The sequence below is a fragment of the Oncorhynchus kisutch genome, linkage group LG1 (assembly GCF_002021735.2).
Source record: "Oncorhynchus kisutch isolate 150728-3 linkage group LG1, Okis_V2, whole genome shotgun sequence".
Lineage (NCBI taxonomy): Eukaryota > Metazoa > Chordata > Actinopteri > Salmoniformes > Salmonidae > Oncorhynchus > Oncorhynchus kisutch.
Window position 1 is genome coordinate 14,182,968 of NC_034174.2, and position 23,908 is coordinate 14,206,875.

Below are 23,908 nucleotides of genomic sequence, written 5' to 3' on the forward strand. Positions count from 1 at the left end.
ACGGAATTGCTATTATTCTAAATTTTTAGAACACACTCAAGAACCTCCAGAAGCTAACCAGTTAACTAGCTACAAGCTATTTAGTCATTGTTAGCCACTGCTAGCGGCTTTTACCTTTTACCTTCTGCACAGCCAGACAGTTTTTTAAAACCTGGATAACACTCGCCAGTCCAGCCTCCCTGCCCCATCCACCGCTGCCCCCTGGACACTGATCACTTGGCTACATAGCTGATGCATGCTGGACTGTCCATTAATCACGGTACTCCATTCTGCTTGTTTATGTTTTATCTGTCGGCCCCAGCTGCACTCAGGCTCTGTGTGTAGTTAATCCCACCCTCCCTGCCTAGTCAACGCCATTTTACCTGCTGTTGTTGTGCTAGCTGATTAGCTGTTGTTGTCTCACCTACTGTTTTAGCTACTGTTTTAGCTAGCTCTCCCAATTCAACACCTGTGATTACTGTATGCCTCGCTGTATGTCTCTCTCAAATGTCAATATGCCTTGTATACTGTTGTTCAGGTTAGTTATCATTGTTTTAGTTTACAATGGAGCCCCTAGTTCCACTCTTCATACCCCTGATAACTCCTTTGTCCCACCTCCCACACATGCGGTGACCTCACCCATTACAACCAGCATGTCCAGAGATACAACCTCTCTCATCATCACCCAGTGCCTGGGCTTACCTCCGCTGTACCCGCACCCCACCATACCCCTGTCTGCGCATTATGCCCTGAAGATATTCTACCATGCCCAGAAATCTGCTCCTTTTATTCTCTGTCCCCAACGCTCTAGGCGACCAGTTTTGATAGCCTTTAGGCGCACCCTCATACTACTCCTCCTTTGTTCCGCGGGTGATGTGGAGGTAAACCCAGGCCCTGCATGTCCCCAGGCACCCTCATTTGTTGACTTCTGTGATCGAAAAAGTCTTGGTTTCATGCATGTCAACATCAGAAGCCTCCTCCCTAAGTTTGTTTTACTCACTGCTTTAGCACACTCTGCCTACCCTGATGTCCTTGCCGTGTCTGAATCCTGGCTCAGGAAGGCCACCAAAAATTCTGAGATTTCCATACCCAACTATAACATTTTCCGTCAAGATAGAACTGCCAAAGGGGGAGGAGTTGCAGTCTACTGCAGAGATAGCCTGCAAAGTAATGTCATACCTTCCAGGTCCATACCCAAACAGTTCGAACTACTAATTTAGAAAATTACTCTCTCCAGAAATAAGTCTCTCACTGTTGTCGCCTGCTACCGACCCCCCTCAGCTCCCAGCTGTGCCCTGGACACCATTTGTGAATTGATCGCCCCCCATCTAGCTTCAGAGTTTGTTCTGTTAGGTGACCTAAACTGGGATATGCTTAACACCCCGGCAGTCCTACAATCTAAGCTAGATGCCCTCAATCTCACACAAATCATCAAGGAACCCACCAGGTACAACCCTAAATCTGTAAACAAGGGCACCCTCATAGACGTCATCCTGACCAACTGGCCCTCCAAATACACCTCCGCTGTCTTCAACCAGGATCTCAGCGATCACTGCCTCATTGCCTATATCCGCTACGGAGCCGCAGTCAAACGACCACCCCTCATCACTGTCAAACGCTCCCTAAAACACTTCTGTGAGCAGACCTTTCTAATCGACCTGGCCCGGGTATCCTGGAAGGACATTGACCTCATCCCGTCAGTTGAGGATGCCTGGGCATTCTTTAAAAGTAACTTCCTCACCATTTTAGATAAGCATGCTCCGTTCAAAAAATGCAGAACTAAGAACAGATATAGCCCTTGGTTCACTCCAGACCTGACTGCCCTCGACCAGCACAAAAACATCCTGTGGCGGTCTGCAATAGCATCGAATAGTCCCCGCGATATGCAACTGTTCAGGGAAGTCAGGAACCAATACACGCAGTCAGTCAGGAAAGCTAAGGCCAGCTTCTTCAGGCAGAAGTTTGCATCCTGTAGCTCTAACTCCAAAAACTTCTGGGACACTGTGAAGTCCATGGAGAACAAGAGCACCTCCTCCCAGCTGCCCACTGCACTGAGGCTAGGTAACACGGTCACCACCGATAAATCCATGATTATCGAAAACTTCAACAAGCATTTCTCAACGGCTGGCCATGCCTTCCGCCTGGCTACTCCAACCTCGGCCAACAGCTCCGCCCCCCCCGCAGCTACTCGCCCAAGCCTCTCCAGGTTCTCCTTTACCCAAATCCAGATAGCAGATGTTCTGAAAGAGCTGCAAAACCTGGACCCGTACAAATCAGCTGGGCTTGACAATCTGGACCCTCTATTTCTGAAACTATCCGCCGCCATTGTCGCAACCCCTATTACCAGCCTGTTCAACCTCTCTTTCATATCATCTGAGATCCCCAAGGATTGGAAAGCTGCAGCAGTCATCCCCCTCTTCAAAGGGGGAGACACCCTGGACCCAAACTGTTACAGACCTATATCCATCCTGCCCTGCCTATCTAAGGTCTTCGAAAGCCAAGTCAACAAACAGGTCACTGACCATCTCGAATCCCACCGTACCTTCTCCGCTGTGCAATCTGGTTTCCGAGCCGGTCACGGGTGCACCTCAGCCACGCTCAAGGTACTAAACGATATCATAACCGCCATCGATAAAAGACAGTACTGTGCAGTCGTCTTCATCGACCTTGCCAAGGCTTTCGACTCTGTCAATCACCATATTCTTATCGGCAGACTCAGTAGCCTCGGTTTTTCGGATGACTGCCTTGCCTGGTTCACCAACTACTTTGCAGACAGAGTTCAGTGTGTCAAATCGGAGGGCATGCTGTCCGGTCCAGGGTTCAATCCTAGGGCTGACTCTTTTCTCTGTATATATCAATGATGTTGCTCTTGCTGCAGGCGATTCCCTGATCCACCTCTACGCAGACGACACCATTCTATATACTTCCGGCCCGTCCTTGGACACTGTGCTATCTAACCTCCAAACGAGCTTCAATGCCATACAACACTCCTTCCGTGGCCTCCAACTGCTCTTAAACGCTAGTAAAACCAAATGCATGCTTTTCAACCGTTCGCTGCCTGCACCCGCACGCCTGACCAGCATCACCACCCTGGATGGTTCCGACCTTGAATATGTGGACATCTATAAGTACCTAGGTGTCTGGCTAGACTGTAAACTCTCCTTCCAGACTCATATCAAACATCTCCAATCGAAAATCAAATCAAGAGTCGGTTTTCTATTCCGCAACAAAGCCTCCTTCACTCACGCCGCCAAACTTACCCTAGTAAAACTGACTATCCTACCGATCCTCGACTTCGGCGATGTCATCTACAAAATTGCTTCCAACACTCTACTCAGCAAACTGGATGCAGTTTATCACAGTGCCATCCGTTTTGTCACTAAAGCACCTTATACCACCCACCACTGCGACTTGTATGCTCTAGTCGGCTGGCCCTCGCTACATATTCGTCGCCAGACCCACTGGCTCCAGGTCATCTACAAGTCCATGCTAGGTAAAGCTCTGCCTTATCTCAGTTCACTGGTCACGATGGCAACACCCATCCGTAGCACGCGCTCCAGCAGGTGTATCTCACTGATCATCACTAAAGCCAACACCTCATTTGGCTGCCTTTCGTTCCAGTTCTCTGCTGCCTGTGACTGGAACGAATTGCAAAAATCGCTGAAGTTGGAGACTTTTATCTCCCTCACCAACTTTAAACATCTGCTATCTGAGCAGCTAACCGATCGCTGCAGCTGTACATAGTCTATCGGTAAATAGCCCACCCATTTTTACTTACCTCATCCCCATACTGTTTTTATTTATTTACTTTTCTGCTCTTTTGCACACCAATATCTCTACCTGTACATGACCATCTGATCATTTATCACTCCAGTGTTAATCTGCAAAATTGTCATTATTTGCTTACCTCCTCATGCCTTTTGCACACAATGTATATAGACTCCCCTTTTTTATCTACTGTGTTATTGACTTTGTTTACTGTCACGCCCTGGTCGAAGTATTTTGTGTTTATCTTCATGTATTGGGTCAGGCCAGGGTGTGGCATGGGGTTTTTGTATTGTGGAGTGTTTTGTCTTGGGGTTTTGGTGTTGGTATTGGGATTGTAGCTTAGTGGGGTATCTAGCAAAGTCTATGGATGTCTGGAGTGGTTCTCAATCAGAGGCAGGTGTTTATCGTTGTCTCTGATTGGGAACCATATTTAGGCAGCCATATTCTTTGAGTTTGTCGTGGGTGATTGTCCTTAGTGTCCTTGTTCCTGTCGCTGTGTTAGTTTACACTAGTATAGGCTGTTTTGGTTTTCGTTACGTTCTTTGTTTTTGTAGTGTTTAATATTGATTCGTGTTTTACGTTTGTTCATTAAACATGGATCGCAATCGACACGCTGCATTTTGGTCCGACTCTCCTTCACCACAAGAAAACCGTTACATTTATTCCATGTGTAACTCTGTGTTGTCTGTTCACACTGCTATGCTTTATCTTGGCCAGGTCGCAGTTGCAAATGAGAACTTGTTCTCAACTAGCCTACCTGGTTAAATAAAGGTGAAATAAGTAAAAAAGATTTAAAAAATAGAGGAGATCTGCATGGACGACTGGGCCAAAATACCAGCAACAGTGTGTGAAAACCTTGTGAAGACTTACAGAAAACGTTTGACCTCTGTCATTGCCAACAAAGGGTATATAACAAAGTATTGAGAAACTTTTGATATTGACCAAATACTTATTTTCCACCATAATTTGCAAATAAATTCATAAAAAATCCTACAATGTGATTTTCTGGATTTTTTTCTTCTCATTTTGTCTGTCATAGTTGAAGTGTACCTATGATGAAAATTACAGGCCTACAGATTATCTCTCAACCCCAACATAGGAGGATAGATCTAGGGTTCTGATGATGCGGGGGGTTTTATGGCCCCTCACGGCCCTGGTAAATCTCAGACCACAGACAAATTCCTTTGTCCCGTTACTATAGAGAACCAGCCTCAGAACATTAAACATGAAATAAAGGGACTTTGGAACAATGGTTTCCGTCAGCCACAATGGTGGTCATGACGATAGATGGACTATGAAAATGTATGTCATTTTTGTTCTGTTATTAAAGGTTAATAGATGAAGTTATAACGAAAACATTGTAATGTGAAGGGTTTTCCTAGTATATGTCTGATGTTTATACATTGTACATAGTATGTAAAATATCCAAATCAAAGAGAATGTTTTGGGGAAGATGAAATTAGTTGTAAAATGGGATTTGAGAAAAACCTAACCCTTGCCTCATTAACTTGGTACGCCCAGAGAATTTCCCTAAAGGCGGTTACGCCCACTTCTGACCCTAAGGTATAAAACCTGTGAGTATAGAATTGAAAACAGAACTATGTGACCCCAGCCGCAGCAGGGTCTGAAAAAGTCAACCAACCCAGAACGCAATGCAAGTTTCAGGACAAAGAAATCCTTTTCTACCCAAGCTACGGATGAGTAGCTGTGTCTAAGCAAGTGAATTCAAGTCGAACCTCCTAGCTTCCATCTCCCATCGAATCGTGGTATCTAAAGGGTTTCATTCCTATGCTGTGAGCTCTGAGCTACAGAGCTGTCTGTCCTCAGAAGACCCCTTCCAGAGAAAAGGGGGGAACAGACTCCTAAGCCAAAAGGGACACAGACACCTGGAGGAAGAGCAATGAGGTGCGCAGGAGAAATGCAACATCGAACAACAGAACGGTCCACGCAGAGATCACCCCCCACGTAATTACATCATTATATTCTGACCCATAAGAGCGGCAGTTTGAGGCAAGGCTAGGGTTAGAATGGCATAGCTGACAAATTTCACCAAATGTATATTTCTCTTGTGTACTTCTTTTTTTCTTCTCTCTTTTGAAATTCCCATTGTGGGTAACATGTGCCATAGTGTGTTGGCCCGTTATACTAAGTTCTAATCAATAGCCTATAATGTGTTTTGTCTATGTGTATCTTTTATCATCATTTTAGCTTTTTAGTAAATAAATATTCAATTAAGATTGGTGTGGTACGAATTCATTAGTGGGACCTGGATCCGTGCAGATTCAAGGGATATACGACGTTCAGATTATGAGACTGATAGAGGAAACTGGTTAATCAGCGGCTGTTGTAAAATCGATACTCTGATATTCTTTGAGTTAATTTGGGAAATAGAAACTCAATAAAAACTACTTTTCCCATGGTGCCCCAGGTTAATGAGTTAATAATTGCTTGATTCAGTTAATCACGTAATTAGAAACTTGTAATCATTCGATGAGCAACAGTCGTCACATTAACTAGTCTAAGAGTTTAAGATTCAGCAATGGTCTACGACCTTTGTCTCCACCTAATGGAGAAAAGCATGGTCTGGTGATAATTTCTCAAAGTTGGGTTTTATTCGGAATGGCAGAAAAGGGCTGTCCCAGGATGTCTGACCCTAACTGGGCTCAGGGGCGGTCCTCTGATTTAGTTCACTCCAATCCACTTTTTGAGTTTTCCTTCATTAAACAGTCCAAAATCATATTACACCATTTTACAAACAGTATCATACTCACTCATTCATCTTATACAACAATTAGATGTAAACCTCATACCTGAGGCTATTATATCAACAGCGTTATGGTAATGTGGCCACACTGTCTCCCATGAGCTTCCCCAAGTTGTAACAAACGGACCAGTTCGTAGCTGGATTCTTCACCGACCTTTTATACTTTCTCCGGAACATGAAATTTGTTCGTACCTCAAGTTCTGTGAGGTGGAAGGAATTGTTTTGTTCTCTACGAAAATGTACTCTCTCTATACTGTGTCCATGAGGAGATCCTCAGGAATTTACGACGTCTCTCTGACCACAGCAACATAGTTGAAGGAGGCAAGGGGGAGGCAGGGAGAGGGGGATGGGGCTTGCTATACCCAAAGATGCCAACCTCCCCCATACCCCCCCTAGTGGTTTGGATCTTGTTTGTCCTACAAGTTACAAATCAACATAAAATCATGAACACGTGATGTCCTGTTTGTAGATCATCGTTACGTGATGTCCTGTTTGTAGATCATCGTTGCAGTCCCCTCGGGTGGTTGAACTTGGTAGGCTTCTCTGAAAGCGGAGCAGTCCACCACAAGGATGGCAGTTGATGTCCGGTTGGTGATCGCCGTTGCGGTCCCTTCTAGTGATGTACCTTGGTAGGTTCCCTGGAAGCTGCAAAGTACCCCAGGGAGGGCCAGGGGATGTCCTGGTTGGTGATCGCCGTTGCGGTCCCCCCCACTCCCCTCTGGTGGTTTACCTTGGTAGGCCGCCACAAGGATGGGCCGTGGGTGTCTGGATTTGGGGTCGCCGTTCCGGACCCGTAGTCTGGTCGTTGTCCAGACTGGAAAGATCTGGGCAGTAACTTAGGCAGATGTTAACAACGCACGCACGCACACACACTCATGAAATATATATAATTACATTCATTCCCCAATGAGCGGCGTTGTGTCACTAAGTGATGGTTGTATGGGGACTTTGTTTGTGGCGCTATCACTTCAAAGGAACTGAACCGAAAAGGAATGAAAGCATAAACAAAAGATATACAAAATATGGTTCCCACACAAAAATCATCTAATTGGACTGTATTCTACATATGTACAATGTTCTGGCAAAATGACTATCATGGCATTGTCTCTAATGCCATATCTAGGGTTTTCCTACTTGGTGTGTTGCTTAGGCACTATCCTAAGTTGATAACTATATGATAAGTCTACAGCTGTAAGGCACTAGTTTTGGGCAGTCTACAGGGATGACCTATGAACTTCTGGGAAGAAAACTGGTGAGTGCTGTAGAGTCAAAGGCCTAGAAGTAAATGTTCAACTTTACTAAGGCTGGTATTTTGCTTGGACCCTTAAGTGATCCTAGCATAAATACTAATTGGATGTACCGTTGTGCATGTGCACTTATGCTTACACAAGCGCGCATGTCAAAGAAGGAAGAAAACCAAGTATCCTGGCAGATTACAACTTGTTCAGAATGAGTCTGACGTAGTCAGGTCATTTTCAGGTGGAGGTCAGTCAGAATTGGTGTCCAGGGAATCTGTAGTAGTTTTTACTACAAGTCACTGTGTCTTCCACTATTGTAGTGGTGATAGGTATGAAGTCTATTTCATAGCTATGTTATCCACGGAGGAGCTAACCTCACAACGGAAGTACTCTGCAGTACTTTGCAGCTAGACTGACTGTCGCTGGTATTGGTACTGGTGCTCAAAGGGACCAGTTATTCTACCGATTTATTCTGAAATATTATACTACCGGAACACATGATTGGAGCATTTTACTAGTTGCATTGTATTTGAACCTACACATGGCAAGGAATGATTATTGTTGCCATTTGTTTTGGAGGTGGACAAGTCCACTGGACTTCCTTTACGACCAGTGTGGTACACCTCAGTACTATCTTAGATGTGTTCTAATACAATACCCGTCTAGGGGCCTGTCTGCTCACTGTTTTCATAGGGGAGTTTACAACTAGATTTGATTTATGCTCTGGCGGCCTCGTACGGTGTTGTCCGTAGTCTCGACCCCTCCCAACGGCCTCGATGAGGCTCATCATGGGTCTGGGCTACTATTCCCCCCCTTTGTGTCTCCGGACTCCCCCACCAGCGGGTGGTGTTGGTGTCCGAGGGGCAAACGAAAAGGTCGGACCCTATGTACGAGTTGTCAGCGGCCGAGTTGTTATGAGAATGGCTGTAACCTTTCAACCAAATCACCTGGTGTTTGTGCTTCAAAACGCTCAGTGGCTGTCGAGGCATGTCAGTCACCACCGCGTCCGCGTGTGGCAACCTCTTCAGTACCTGAGAACTGAGATGAGGATATCGGTCTGTGATATCGCAAAGTGTTTCAGCAGTGGGAGTCATCGGGTTAGTTGCTGGACTGACGCCATTTGTGTCATTGTAAGGGGTGACAGTCCCCAACAAAGTGGAAGGTGTATCATCGGAAGCAGAGTATACTCTGAGCATCAATGTTTTTCTTGCTGAGACGGCCGCAGTGCTTGCGGAAGTGTCCGAAGGGCAAGAGGAGTTCATCTCAACTACAGTATTGCACGACTGCAAGGAGGTGGGAAGTTGCTTATTCACTGAGACAGCTGGCTCGAAATCATGAAAAGAATGGTCAATCAGGTTGGCTGAGGGAATGTGTCGAGATGTCGTAATATCTCCTTGGATCGGATTCTGCCCCAAGAGGTTTCTAAACATATTTTTCCCAAGGGGTGCTTTCGACAGATACCCCTCGTGAATGACTGAGTTGCAGCTAGTGTTAGGGACCGGCAGTGTGGTCAGTGGAAAAGGCACTGTGGCCTGTGACCATACCTGGTTGGTTTTCCAATCCATCAATGGGAGTAACCGATCCATCAAGTCTGCTCCAAGTAGCAGGATTACAGTTTCGAGGCTGGTAACATACACAGGGTGAATGAGCGATACGTCCTTGAAGTGTAGTTTCAGCAGGACTCTCAATGTGAGAGACGAGGTAGTCTGAGTGACCTCTCGAAGTGTAGTGTCGCATCGTTCCACTTTTAACCAACTAAACGTTGGCTTCAAAGCCCTTTTAAGATCATCAAATAATGTTTGAGAGATGAGTGATATTGTCGCACCCGAATCAATTAGCGCATGACAAGTTAAGCAGTCCTCCAGGACTGTTTCCAGGTATGGTCGTTTAGATTCGTGGTTAGTGGACATAGTCCCCACAAAGTGGAGTGGTCGTTCACAATGACGTGATGTGCCATTTATTTTCAAGGTGGAAGCAGACTGACTTTTCCGATTTTGAGTGGCTTGGGTTTAACGAAGCGTTTGACCATTTTCTTCACAACCTTTGTATCAGAGTCTATAGACAACCCCGGGGGCTTGTTTTCTTGATCAAATTTGAACTTTAACGTCCTTGCTATGGGTGTTAATTCCTGCAGACCTGGTGTCCGGTAATTCCTTGTCTAGTCCTTGTGACTTTTCATTTACCCTTTTCTCAACTTGTTCTTGCTTTAGTTCTTCCTGTAGTGGAACTTCTGGAGAACATTGGTCTACGTTTTGATCGTCCTTCAACCCTTTGTTACCCTTGTGCTCTGACACTTTTTGTGGGTTGGGTGCAGGAACGTAGCGAACAGGTCGATTGTAGCGGTAGTCATGTTGATGGCGACGTACTTTACAGTTATTTCGACCGCGGAGGTTATTGAAATCATGGTTTCGTGGTAGAAACTGTTGTTGTGCGTCATCTCTCAACGCTCCAATACCTCATAATACACCCTCTAACTGATGTGAGTGCTCCTGGTCAAACTTCAAAACCGAGTGGTCAGGGCTCTTAGCGTTGTGAACTTTTGATGCCTCAAAAGCTGTGCTTGCAAGCTCTCTGAGTTGTAAGATAGGCAAGCCTACGTGGGCGGCACGGCCCAAGTAGGTAATGAAGGTAGGATACATGTTCGACAGGAACATTTGTTTAAAAGGTAACAGGTCTTCCATGCCTGTTTCAGTGAGTAGGCCAAAGTAAGCTGAACGAAGCCTATGGTAGTAAGCTTGTGGGTGTTTGTTCCGAGCTTATCTGACGTGTTAGCCAATGAGCTATCGTGTTTGCGAGTCGCAGAACCACTGAATTCTAATTTCAAAGCTGTGACAAGTTTAGCGTAGTCATTTAGCACGTGTTGCTGTTGTAGGCGAATGAACCTTGAACCTATTCAACGTTCGCTTCAACAGGTAAACCCTGTCAGAACCCGTAGCATTCGGGTAGCCATCCAACGTGTCCTCTATGTCAGCCAGGAATGTCTCAGTATCGTTTGGCTGAGCTGGAATGGGGTCAAAGGTGGGGAAATTCTTGATGAGTTTATAGGTATTCCACGCCAAGCGGGCGGAGAGGGTTGGCTTCATCCTGTGGAGAGATTGCGGCCGAAAGGCCAAGAGGAGAAGCCAAGCCTTGTTGTTGTTGGCTAAGAGGCGCAATATTACTCAGTGCCGAATGGCCAAGAGGAGAAGACTGAGGGACACATGAGGGAGGCAAGGTCTGAAACCTATCGTCTTTACTCCTGTGAGTACAGGGCTCCGGTTGCTTGGATTGGTAGTCCCGCTGTAGAGCGTGACCATTCTGGACTTCCTCCAGATGGTACCTAAGGGTGGTATTCTGCTGCATTGCAGAGTCCACTTGAGCGCTTAGAGTACTGATTTTGGACACATGAGTGTCACACTTGTTCCTTTCGGTCTCAAACTTATCTGTCATGGTTTGCAGATAGAGGTCTTGAGTATGGAGTGAGAGATTCAGTGATGAGATTTCCTCCACTTGCTTAGAAATTATTATTTCCATCTTCATCACCTGAGTTCTCTCATCATTCATTTGGTCAGCGACTTCAATGAGTACTGCTGATTTGTCATCCAACTTTGTCATTCTGTTCATTAACTGATCGTCTTTGGTCTGCAGCGTTTTGAGTAGAACCGTGTTACTCTGAGTAACGTTCAAGAAAATGTCATGCATGTTATCAAGTTGAGCGCTCCTGTTGATAGATAACTCTTCAGATTTATCTAGTTTGGCGTGGACATCATCGTACTTAGTTCTGTCTAAATCGAGTTGTTCCTGTAGCATATGATTTTGTTCCTGTAGAAGACGATTTTGTTGAAGAGCTTGTGCCTGTTCATTGTCATACATTTTTGCAATTACATTTAATTGTTCAGTTTTCAAGCACAGTTCCATAGCTAGCAGAATTTTCCCCTTTTCTGCATTTGTCATTGGTTTCCCGGTTCTCTCCCTCTGTCCCTTTATGTCTCCCATTACCTGCTCGTGCTTCAGCTGTGCACTGCGGTATTGGACAGATGCCAATCTCGGATGGCAAGACATCAGGGCTAGACTGGAGAGAACCTTTATGAGGCCTGCGCCCGATGGTGGATTTTGGAAAGCGTTATTGTCTGCTTTTCCACTAATGGCATAATTAGGGTTGGTATTGCTGCTGAGTTCAGAGATCAATCCATCTATGGGTTGAGGTTCACTAATTAGCGGGCGAGTGGGGACTACCCCCTCTGATAGCTTGCACATTATTAGAACATTTTGAAAGGAAAAAATCCTAATTTTCCAAAGTTTGGTTTTGGAATGTATTGGGAAGGGAAGCCAGGTGAGACGATTTTAATCTATTTATAGATGTTAATGAACCATCAGTACTGGACAGTACTGTGGAAGTTGGACGTGAATGAATATGCAAAAGCAAATTGAATTAATCAATGATAATGATTAATCATACCTGGGAAGTTGGTTCATCTAGGTTACTATTGCAAAGTTTAAGGTGTCTCATTTAATTGGAAGAACCTAGAAAGGTATGTTCGACAATTTAAATAAATAAATTGAATGAGACGATAATACCCAAGCAATTGAGATTGCTGGATTATCATAAAGATAATGTTAGGTACATTTACCACTATGGTACACTTTCCCCTCAGGCCAAAGCCATATGCAGACGGTGAATGTGCAAGTAGAGATACTGGTGTGCAAAGGAGCAAAAAAATAAATAACAATATGGGGATGAGGTAGTTGGATGGGCTAATTACAGATAGGCTATGTACAGGTGCAATGATCTGTGAGCTGCTCTGACAGGTTATGTTTAAAGTTAGTGAGGGAGAGATGAGTCTCCAGCTTCAGTGATTTTTGCAATTCGTTCCAGTCAATGGCAGGAGAGAACTGGAAGGAAAGGCGTCCAAAGGAGGAATAGGCTTTGGGGGTGACCAGTGAAATATACCTGCTGGAGAGCGTGCTACGGGTAGGTGCTGCTATGGTGACCAGTGAGCTGAGATAAGACAGGGTTTTACCTTGTAAAGACTTATAGATGACAGTAGTGAGAGATCCTCCATGACTGCGAGCTGACTGGCTGCTTGGCTGCCTGGCTGGGCTGTGTGTTTCCAGAAGTGAATTACAGTCCGTGGGTCAATGTCAAACTGATGAACACAGTGGCAGGAGCGGAATAAACAGAGCGGCGTAGTGGAGTTGGGAGAGGAGCAGAGCTCCAAGGTCTACAGCTGCCTCTAAGGAGGCCTGTAGGGGGTAAGGCTTCCCTTGAGATTTCTAATGCTTCAGCAAGCAGTGTCAAGACGGGAGGAAGCCCCTGTCAGAGCCATTACAGTACAGAACACAAGACAGGGATCGATTCACCTGTCGGAGGGGCCACTGAGGACATGATATTAAATGACCTGTCCCCCTCTCTACTTCAGTGAGCCAGCGCAGCAGCTCCCCGGGTCTTAGTGTCTCATAATCCAGCAGACAGACTGCAGACCGACAGCATATAGCTGGCTGGCTCAGTAGATTGGTCAGTAGATTGGTCAGTAGATTGTTCAGTAGATTGATCAGTAGATTGATCAGTGGATTGATCAGTAGATTGATCAGTAGATTGTTCAGTAGATTGATCGGTAGATTGATCAATAGAAGAGAATATTTTACCCTAAATGTGACCCATCACCTGGAGCAGCAAAAAGTAGCAGTATATTGGCCTATATTCTAATCTGAATTTGGTGCAGGTCATGTTGTACTTTACATTACGCTCTCTGGTAAACACACTATCAAATAAAATCAAACTGTATTTGTCATATGTACAGGATACAGAAGGTGTAAACAGTACAGTGAAATGGTTACTTGCACAGTGGAGTCTTGCATAGTGGAGTTAGCTAAACAATTAATCATCATCCCAATTTATAATACCATGCACCATGCATGAATCTGCAGGTAACTAAAGCTAACCAACTAGGTTCAATGTTAGTTAGCTAATATTAGGCTATATCTAGCAATACAAATGGCTTTCTGAGATACAAATAATATTACTAAACAGATCATACACATAACGTTAGCTGGCGATACACACAACGTTAGCTTGCAATGAAAAACAACTTTCTGAAAAGATTTGAAACATATAATATCTGAAAATGTAGCTAAACTCTTACCCGTATAAATTGATGAATATTTCTTCCTCTGTCATGGATGCCATGGTTGCCCTTAATTTGAAGATGTAATCCAGAGACAGGTGCTTTATACAACAGCCTCCTCTGTTCTCTTTTTGACTCTCTTCGTATTTGGCAATCATCTCTCTGCTTCCACCGGGCATTCCACTGATTTCAAATCTCTGTCAAATTCTTCCGTGACAACAACACTGTTGATCGTTGTTTCTTCCCCTATCACGGTCAACAGAAGACTCTACAATTTCTAGTTCAATGAAAATGTTTTTTTTATACCTAAATCAGGTATTTCCTGATCATCTGATTTAGTCAGAGAGAGTCAACATGGCACAATCGTCCTCCAGAAAGTAGTCCATCACAACCTTTTCCCACTGATCTTTGTCAATAGCGCAATTATCTTCAGGGCAGCAATGCAACACTTCAGTTATTCATGATATCTTAAAAAAGAACGCTGTGGTAGAAAGGATTATCCACACATATTGAGCAGCTCATGTTATAGACAGAAGCATGTTACATGGCAGACCAATCCGAACTCATCTCTCGAAATGTCCAGCTTATCCATTTTCTCAGCCAATAACGGATAGCAGGAAGGTTCTTATATTTTTCCGTGGCTAAACCAACTAGGCTCAGAATTTAACAATTGTATTCAAATTTACAGATTTGCTATTTGCTATTAAGGCACATGAAAGATCACATGTTCCAGAAGGCATTTCGGCCAAAAAACGCATACATAAAAAAAAGTATTTTAAAAAAACGTTAAAATGTCTTTCCTGTGAAGTAGTGACGTGCAACATATTCCTAGCTTCTTAAACGGGTAACACATTTAGAAAATTTGAAGAAAGCATTTGAAACAATACTATTTCTAGGTGATACATGAGTGAAACTAGACCAATGTTGGTACAATATACAGCCTCTTACTGTGGTGTTAATCCTGTCAATAAAAATACAAAAATACGAGAGAAAAAACAACGACCGTACCGTCCACACAAGATGGGGCCGCTCTTGTTGTCCCGGCAACCTGTCCGGGGAAGCAGGAACATTTCACCGTCTGGGATCTCTCTTCGATCTTGTTCTTGTTGCAGCAGCGGTGGGCGGCGGTCACTTCACAGGTCCCTGCTTTGACATGCACTGCAAACACAGAGGTGGTTCCATGTTAGAATCATGTTCAACACTCCAGCTCCTGCAGAACAAACACTGTAAGCTACAGCTATGTCAGTAAGCACAGATCTCAAATGACCCTATTCTCATTAGTGCACTCTGTATGTTTGTCCCAGGTTTGAACAGTCACATAGGGCTGCCACATTGGGCATTGGTCAGAATAGGGCACTACATGAAAAAACCAGTGGAACTGGCTTTGAGGTCCATATCTGAATTTGAGGGATACAGGGAGACAAAGACTGTACCCTACAGAGGCTTTGATACACATACTCTTTATATGTACCCTACAGAGTCAATAAGACACATCTTTCTTTGTACCCTACAGTGTCTATAAGAAATCTTTCTACAGTATCTACACTTCAGAGTCTAATCCAACTAAAGCAATGAGTATATTGATTGGGAATATCCCTGCTGATCTTAAATGGCCTTTAAAAAAGCCAGAGAAGAGTGGGCAGGAGGAAGTGTATTAGAACCTACCAGGCAGGGACCTCTATATAGCTGACCTGCAGCTCACTGCAAAGATACATCTCTCGTGTACTTTCATGCTTAAATTGTTCTCTGCGTAGGGGGCCTTTTCTTTCCTGTAACTGATGAATTATGCATAGGGAAAATCCTTCTTTAAAAGCTGAGAGGGCCACAACTTCAGTGGTGAGAACACGGACAATATGGTCATTGCTTCATGAAGTAAGAGATATAAAAATACCCCATATAGATTGGTGCTGAATTATTAATTCCAAGTATAAAATTTAGACTTTTTTTTGTGGAGATGTTTGAACTAGCAAAGCATCAATCCACAGCAATGTTAACAGAAATACGTTGTCGATGTTGTGTTTTTAAATGCCTCCTTTGATGTAAGGAATCGTGGACTGAAAGACCACAGAATTGTTGCGTCAATTGAGTTTACATCAATAACAGTATGACCTGTGTTATACCATTTAAAGAATGAGCCTTTTAATATTTAGAATTATAATTTACTGCGGGTGATGATATCCTTCATGTAACAGTTGACTTTTTAAATATATATATATATATTTTTTACATCTATTTGTGTCTATTTTATATTCATTACCTTTCTTCTTAGTAGGCCTACGTGAAAGTCTTTTTTTTTTTTTACACATCATTGTCAAGGGAGAAAACGATTAAAAGTTTCAGTGTTATTTTCAGATCAGCCTTAATTACGCCTGTAAAGATTTTCAATTTGGGACCTGAATTGAAAATAGATTGAAAATGGGCCTCCATCTTGTCATTAGTGAGCAATCCAAAAATCTAATCTACAACATTACAAACATTTTGCTTCCAATCAATAAGGGGCCATTCAAATTCCAACAAAAGGCCAGTTAACAATTGGTGATTGAGTGTTTTCCAGCCAACACAACCTTACTGATGCAAACACTGGTGAGGGTTTTCGTCTGTGATGTGATTATCTTTAAGCCACAGGCATACCCCTGGGTCACAGTTTCAATTGCTCAAATTGAGTATTCAAACTTTTTTGAAGAGGGGGAGATGTATGTGACTGATACGTAATCAATAATGGTCCAGTAAAGCTCCGTGACACTCAGTCACTCAGTCACTCTGTTACACTGGGAGATAAACAGAACAATCGAATGTCAGAGTTGAAGGAAATTATCTTATAAGTGATCAAGAGGAGAATTTGAGAACACACAATAGATTCAGAAAACTGAAATGTCATAATAATAGCTACCAGTGATTTCTCCATAATAATTTGATCAACTTGTTCACTAAAATGTACTGAGCATTCCACAGCAGAGAACTTTCTGCTCCAAACCGAGCAGCCATGTTTGCTAGCCCTGCATGGCTAGCTTTGCCAAGTCACCCGGTTCATCGGCTGCGCCTCCACCCTACGCCCACCAGGCTATTTGTGGTGGAGAGGAGGAGAGCCAGCGCAACAGAGCTACCGTACAGGGTTAGTTCTGGGCTGGATAGCTGGAAGACATGAAGGGTTTACTCATTAAGGTGCAGTGGGCAGCATGCAGCCAGAGCTGTGAGGAGAGGAACCTGTGAAAAATACTGATTAAACCTCAGGCCTCAGCAGCCCTCTACGGGTCAAGGTCACTGACTCAGGAGTCAAACCCCACACCAAGCAGTGTGCATGGTGGGGAGGGGGTAGGGGGGCAAGGTGAGGGAGATTAGGGTGTGTGTTACAGGGGTGAGGTGAGGGGTGAGGCGAGCCTTGGTTGGTAACTACACACAACAAAGAAAAGGCCATAAGCTGGATGACTGCTGATCCTATACCCTCAGCCAACACCCTCAGCCTATTGGGAGAAGGTGGAAGTGAAGTGTGAGAAATATGATGGTCCTGGTGCCCATACTGTAGTTGGACAGGATGCCCATACTGTATATGGGCTAGTTTCCCTGTTATACAGTGCATTCGGAAAAGTACTTAGAACCCTTGACATTTTCCACATTTTGTTACGTTACAGCCTTATTCTAAAATGGATTCAGTTGTTTTTTTCTCATCAATCTACACACAATACCCCATAATGACAAAGCAAAACCAGGTATTTAGACATTTTTGCAAATTTATACAAAAACATTTACGGAAATATTACATATATATAAGTATTCAGACCCTTTACTCAGTACTTTGCTGAAGCAGCTTTGGCAGCTATTACAGCCTTGAATCTTCTTCAGTAAGAAGAAGTGTCTCCCATTCTTCTGCACTGGCTGAGCCACTCAAGGACATTCAGAGACTTGTCCCAAAGCCAATTCTGCATTGTCTTGGCTGTGTTCTTAGGGTCGCTGTCCTGTTGGAAGATGAACCTTTGCCCCAGTCTGAGGTCCTGAGTGCTCTGGAGCAGGTTTTCATCAAGGATCTCTCTGTACTTTGCTCCGTTTATCTTTCCCTTGATCTTGATTAGTCGACCAGTCCCTGCCAATGAAAAACATCCCCACAGCATGATGCTGCCACCACCATGCTTCACAGTAGGGATAGTGCCAGGTTTCCTCCAGATATGACACTTGGCATTTAGGCCAAAGAGATCAATCTCGGTTTCATTAGGCAGATAATATTTTTTTCTCATGGTCTGAGAGAGCTTTAGGTGCAATTTGGCAACATCCAAGTGGGCTGTCATGTGTCTTTTACAGAGGAGTGGATTCTGTCTTGACACTCTACCATAAAGGCCTGATTGGTGGAGTGCTGCAGAGATGGTTGTCCTTCTGGAAGGTTCTCCCATCTCCACAGAGGAACTCTGGAAATATGTCAGAATGACCATCAGGTTTTTGGTCACCTCCCTGACCAAGGCCCTTCTCCCCAAATTGCCCAGTTTGGCCAGGCGGCCAGCTCTAGGAAGAGTCTTGGTGGTTCCAAACTTCTTCCATTTAAGAATGATGGAGGCCACTGTATTCTTGGGGAATTTTTTTGGTACCCTTCCCCAGATCTGTGCCTCGACACAATCCTGTCTTTGAGCTCTATGGACAATTCCCTCGACCTCATGGGTTGGTTTTTGCTCTGACATGCACTGTCAACTGTGGGACCTTATATAGACAGGTGTTTGCCTTCCCAAATCATGTCCAATCAAATGAATTTACCACAGGTGGACTCCAATCAAGTTGTAGAAACTTTTATACATTTTAGAATAAGGCTGTAACATAACAAAATGTGGAAAAGGGTAAGGGGTCTGAATATTTTCCAAGTGCACTGTATACACTAGATGACCAAAAGTATGTGTACACCTGCTTGTTGAACATCTTATACCAAAATCATGGGTATTAATTTGTAGCCTAGGCACTGCAGTGTAGCCTAGTGGTTAGAGCATTGGACTAGTAACCGAAAGGTTGCAAGTTCAAATCCTCGAGCTGACAAGGTACAAAATCTGTCGTTCTGCCCTTGAACAGGCAGTTAACCCACTGTTCCCAATTTGTTCTTAACTGACTTGCCTAGTAAAATAAAGGTAAAATAAATAAAATAAAAAATATGGAGTTGGTTCCCCATTTTCTGCTACAACCGCCTCCACTCTTCTGGGAAGGCTTTCCACTTAGATTACTGCGGCTTCCATTCAGTCACAAGAGCATTAGTAAGGTTCGGCACTGATGTTGGGCGATTAAGCCTGGCTCACAGTTGGCGTTCCAATTCATCCCAAAGGTGTTCTATGGGGTTGAGGTCAGTGCTCTGTGCAGGCTAGTGAAGTTCTTTCACACCGATCTGGTGGCAGCAAGTTTTACATCACTCCAGCCTACACTTGGTTTTGCGCATGGTGATCTTGTTTGTGGCTGCTCGGTCATGGAAACCCATTTTATGAAGGTCCTGAGGAGCAGTTGTTGTGCTGATGATGTTGCTTCCAGGGGTAGTTCGGAACTCGGTAGTGAGTGTTGCAACCGAGGACAGACAATTTTCACATGCAACGCTCTTCAGCACTCGGTGGTCCCATTCTGTGAGCTTGTGTGTCCTACCACTTCGCGGCAAAGCCAGTGTGGCTCCTAGACGTTTCCACTTCACAATAACAGAACTTGCAGTTGACTTGGGCACCTCTAGCAGGGCGGAAATCTGATGAACTGACTTGTTGGAAAGGTGGCATTCTATGACGGTGCCACTTTGAATGTCACTGAGCTCTTTGGTGAAGCCATTTTACTGCCAATTTTTGTCAGCAACGGGTGTTGCTGAAATAGCCAAATCCACTGGCTCATTCATCCTCGCTCCTTTCCCCTGTAACTATTCCCCAAATTGTCAACTTACCTGGTAAAATAAGGGTTCCAAAAAATATACAGTACCAGTTGAAAGTTTGGACACATCTACGTATTCAAGGTTTTTCTTTAACTAATACATTGTAGAATAATAGTAAAGACATAAAAACTATTAAATAACACATATGGAATCATGTAGAAACCAAAAAAGTGTTCAACAAAAAAGATATACATTTAAAAAGTAGCCACCCCTTGCCTTGATGACAAGTTTCCTCCATGCTTCACGGTGGGAACCACACATGCGGAGATCATCCGTGCACCTACTCTGCGTCTCACAAAGACACGGCGGTTGGAACCAAAAATGGCACATTTTGACTCATCAGACCAAGGACAGATTTCCACCGGTCTAATGTCCATTGCTTATGTTTCTTGGCCCAAGCAAGTCTCTTCTTATTATTGGTATCCTTTAGTAGTGGTTTCTTTGCAGCAGTTCGACCACAAAAGCCTGATTTACGCAGTCTCCTCTGAACAGTTGATGTTGAGATGTGTCTGTTACTTGAACTCTGTGAAGCATTTATTTGGGGTGCAATCTAAGGTGCAGTTAACTCTAATGAATGTAACTCTGGGTCTCCCTTTCCTGTGGCGGTCCTCATGAGAGCCAGTTTCATCATAGTGCTTGATGGATTTTGCAACTGCACTTGAAGAAACTTTAAACATTCTTGAAATTTTCCGGATTGACTGACGTTCTAAAGTAATGATGGGCAGTCGTTTCTCTTTGCTTATTTGAGCTGTTCTTCCCATAATATGGACTTTTTAGAGCTATCTTCTGTACCAGCCCTACCTTGTCACAACACAACTGATTGGCTCAAATGTATTAAGAAGGAAAGAAATTCCACAAATCACCTGTTAATTCAAATGCATTCCAGGTGACTACCTCAAGAAGCTGGTTGAGAGAAGGCCAAGAGTATGCAAAGCTGACATCAAGGCAAAGGATGGCTACTTAGAAGAATCTCAAATATAAAATATATTTGGATTTGTTTAACACGTTTTTGGTTACTACTATTCCATTTGTGTTATTTCATCGTTTTGATGTCACTATTATTCTACAATATAAAAAATAGTACAAATAAATAGAAACCCTGGAATGAGTAGGTGTGTCTAAACTTTGACTAGTACTGTATATATAATAATAATCATTTGAAGGGGTGTCCACATACTTGTATATATATAGTGTATCATCAGGCTCATTAGGATCTCTTTGAGATCAATGGAGAGGATGCAAAGTACTAATAGTATAGTCAGGATAATGTCTCAATGTGCCAGCTAGATAGACGCTTCTCCTCTTTCTCTTGCAGTGTTGCCCTGCTGTGCTAGTCCAGACAGCTGGACCAAATGGCTCCCAACACCTGTGATCAATACGTTTCACTTAAAGAATGTATATTAGGATTGTCATCAGTTAGAATCCCCCAGCACCCACGTCAGCAGGAAGGAGAAACTAATGAGGACTGGCGTGAGGTCCGGACCTCCGGGCAATCAATAGCACTTTAAGCACAGTGCTCCTCTCTGCAATCATATTAATTGATCCCTGAATGATAAGTGCCAACATGCATCCAGAAGTTATTTAGAGCTTTGATGAGTCACAGAAGAGAGAAACAAGCTAAGGAAGCAGCTAATGACTGTGTTTTTCAGATTGTCTCATAGTATGATGGCATGGGGAGCTTTGCTTTTAAAGGCACAGCTTGAATTAATACATTCTGTTGCAATAAATTCTGAATATTGTCTTATTGAGCTGACAAGTATAGCACACACACAATTATATTTGATCTTTTTTTACAATAATCTACCCAGTGGACCTGTAGTTTGCAAATGTTCTATACTGTTATCCACATTTTATAAATAACTGCAAACTGTATTGCTGAATGCTTGTGTAATTAAATTCATCCTGTACAAAAGTAGACAAAAAACACTACATTATAGTTTTGCTAGTTGGCTAGTTTTGTGATAAAAAAAATATAATATTAAACTGTTCTGTAATATATTCAAACAGCTGTAACAAAATGCAAATGACACTGAAGGATTTATGTTGACAAGCAATTCCAGACACAAGGCAATTTTAAGGTTTGGAGACTAACACTTGTCGAAAGCTATTTTCTTCTCAGGAATATGTTTGTTTTCAATTAATGTATGAGAATGATTGGTGGAAACGTCTACAATAGAAAAATAGAAATGTGACCTTCCATGGAGGCTATGAGCCATTTAAAAATAAAACTGTGCATAGTCAGTCTGCATGTAGCCTCAAACAAAAAAAGGAATATTTGATGGGATGTGCTCTCCTTTCAATTTCCCTGCTCAAAGATATTCTTTTTGAGTTGCTGTCATATTTTTCATCAATTGTTTGCTAACATGATGACAAATAATAAACAAAAACAAATGGAAAAGAATAGCCACATTTCCTGTGAGTTTATTTATGATGTCTGTTCATGGGGGAAATTAGCATTGCAGTGTGGCAGTCACTTGTCTTGATACACCCTGTATTCTCCAGAAAGTGTCTCAGGCGTTTGTTTTGTGCAGCATACAAAACACTGACAAAGAGGTAGAGAAAGTCAAGCCACAGCAGAAAATAAAGAGAATTGCGCATTGAACCCAAGAGCAATGAAAACTGCATCGCTGTGAATATTAGAATTTCAGTTCATACAACATCCTAGATAAAAGAAATGTACCTTTTAACTTGTCAGTCATACTAAGTGAAAATAATGCAGACAAATGGCACACACGCATCATAAAATAATGGTGATCGTGGAACATCTTCAGTCAAACCTTCCAAGCAAACATCTGCTTTTGGTCAACATTCCTACCCAATGGAAGTATACATTTTATGGTTAAGGTAAGTGTTAGGGTTAGGTAAGAGTTATGGTTAAGTTTAGGGTTACGGTTAGGTAAGGATTATGGTTAAGTTTAGGGTTAGGGCAGGAGTTAGGGTTTAAGTAAGGGTTATGGTTAAGTTGAGGGTTAGGGTTAGGGTAGGAGTTAGGGTTAGGTAAGGGTTATGGTTAAGTTTAGGGTTAGGGTTAGTAGGTAAGGGTTATGGTTAAGTTTAGGGTTAGGGTTAGGGTAGGAGTTAGGGTTTAAAATAGGGATGTCTCAACGATCTTGAATAGTACTAACCATTTACCATGCCTCCTCTCCGTGAACAAGTTTCAATCAGCAGGTGAATAAATGACTGTCCAATATGTAGGCGGCAGGTAGCTTAGTGGTTAAAGCGTTGGGCCAGTAACCGAAAAGGTAAAAATCGGTCGTTCTGTCCCTGAACAAGGCAGTTAACCCACTGTACCCCGGCGTCGAAGAAGTGGAGGTCCATTCTGGCAGCCCCCGCACCTCTCTGATTCAGAGGGGTTGGGTTAAGAGGTTGGCGTTGGGTTAAATGCGGAAAACACATTTCACTAGGTATCCCCCTCCCTACTCTGGCTAAATTAACTCCAGAGCTGACTTGTTTCCCAGGCCCTTACTAGAATGGGCTCTAAGGTAGCAAAATCTAGCTTTCCCCAAATTCCCTGATTCCCAGAAAGCCTGATTGGAAGGTTCCCAGAATCAGGAGGCAATAGGCAGAAATCTGGTATCCTCAAACCATGACTTTTGTAAAACTTGGGAATTTTGCAACACTAAGGGGTTCAAAAGCATTCTAGAGGAATGTTCTTCAACCGTCATCTACTTCAAATGCACCTCAGACAGAGAGTCTCCCTTCTAACTGTACCCTTCTGACAGTGTGCATCAGACTCAGCAGTTCAGTCTAGCACAAGGAGGCGAAGGAGAGGACACAGTGTTCCGCCATCATCAGCCTTCACCACTGCAACAACCTTGGAGAGAACTCCAACTAACAACCTCAGTCTGGTCAATGTGCAGCGATCGTTGAGGGTTGTTTTAAGCACAGTTCTGTATATCATATGTTTTGGCTCACTGACACAGACATAGGGCTTATAATACGGCAACATGAGAGAGGGGCGTTTTAAATGCCTGTAGGCTTTTAAAGCATCCACTGGCTTTTTACTGTAGAAATCTTCAATATATACAAAGGCTTAACTGAAACAAGGTTAAAGAGGGTTAGAGCACTGTAGAAGCTACAGTATAAGATCAAACAAGACCCATTCAGTTAGGACTACCGTGTTTTTCACAGTTTGATCTAATACTGTAGTCATGATAAGCTTCATGCTCCCAGCACATCCTCATGG

At 43.4% G+C, this 23,908-nt stretch overlaps 1 protein-coding gene across 2 annotated transcripts in view; it reads right to left on the reverse strand.

The window, feature by feature from the left end:
* Window positions 1–23,908, reverse strand: part of LOC109865255 (chemokine-like protein TAFA-2) — a 161,197-nt gene that overhangs the window by 35,744 nt on the left and 101,545 nt on the right. For both annotated transcript variants that reach the window (XR_002251558.2, XM_020453391.2), the window contains exon 3: window positions 14,862–15,011. Coding sequence is in view for 1 of the 2 variants with exons in the window: in XM_020453391.2 (XP_020308980.1) it covers window positions 14,862–15,011 (150 nt within the window). In the remaining variant the exon portion in view is untranslated. The remainder of the gene's footprint in view (window positions 1–14,861; window positions 15,012–23,908) is intronic.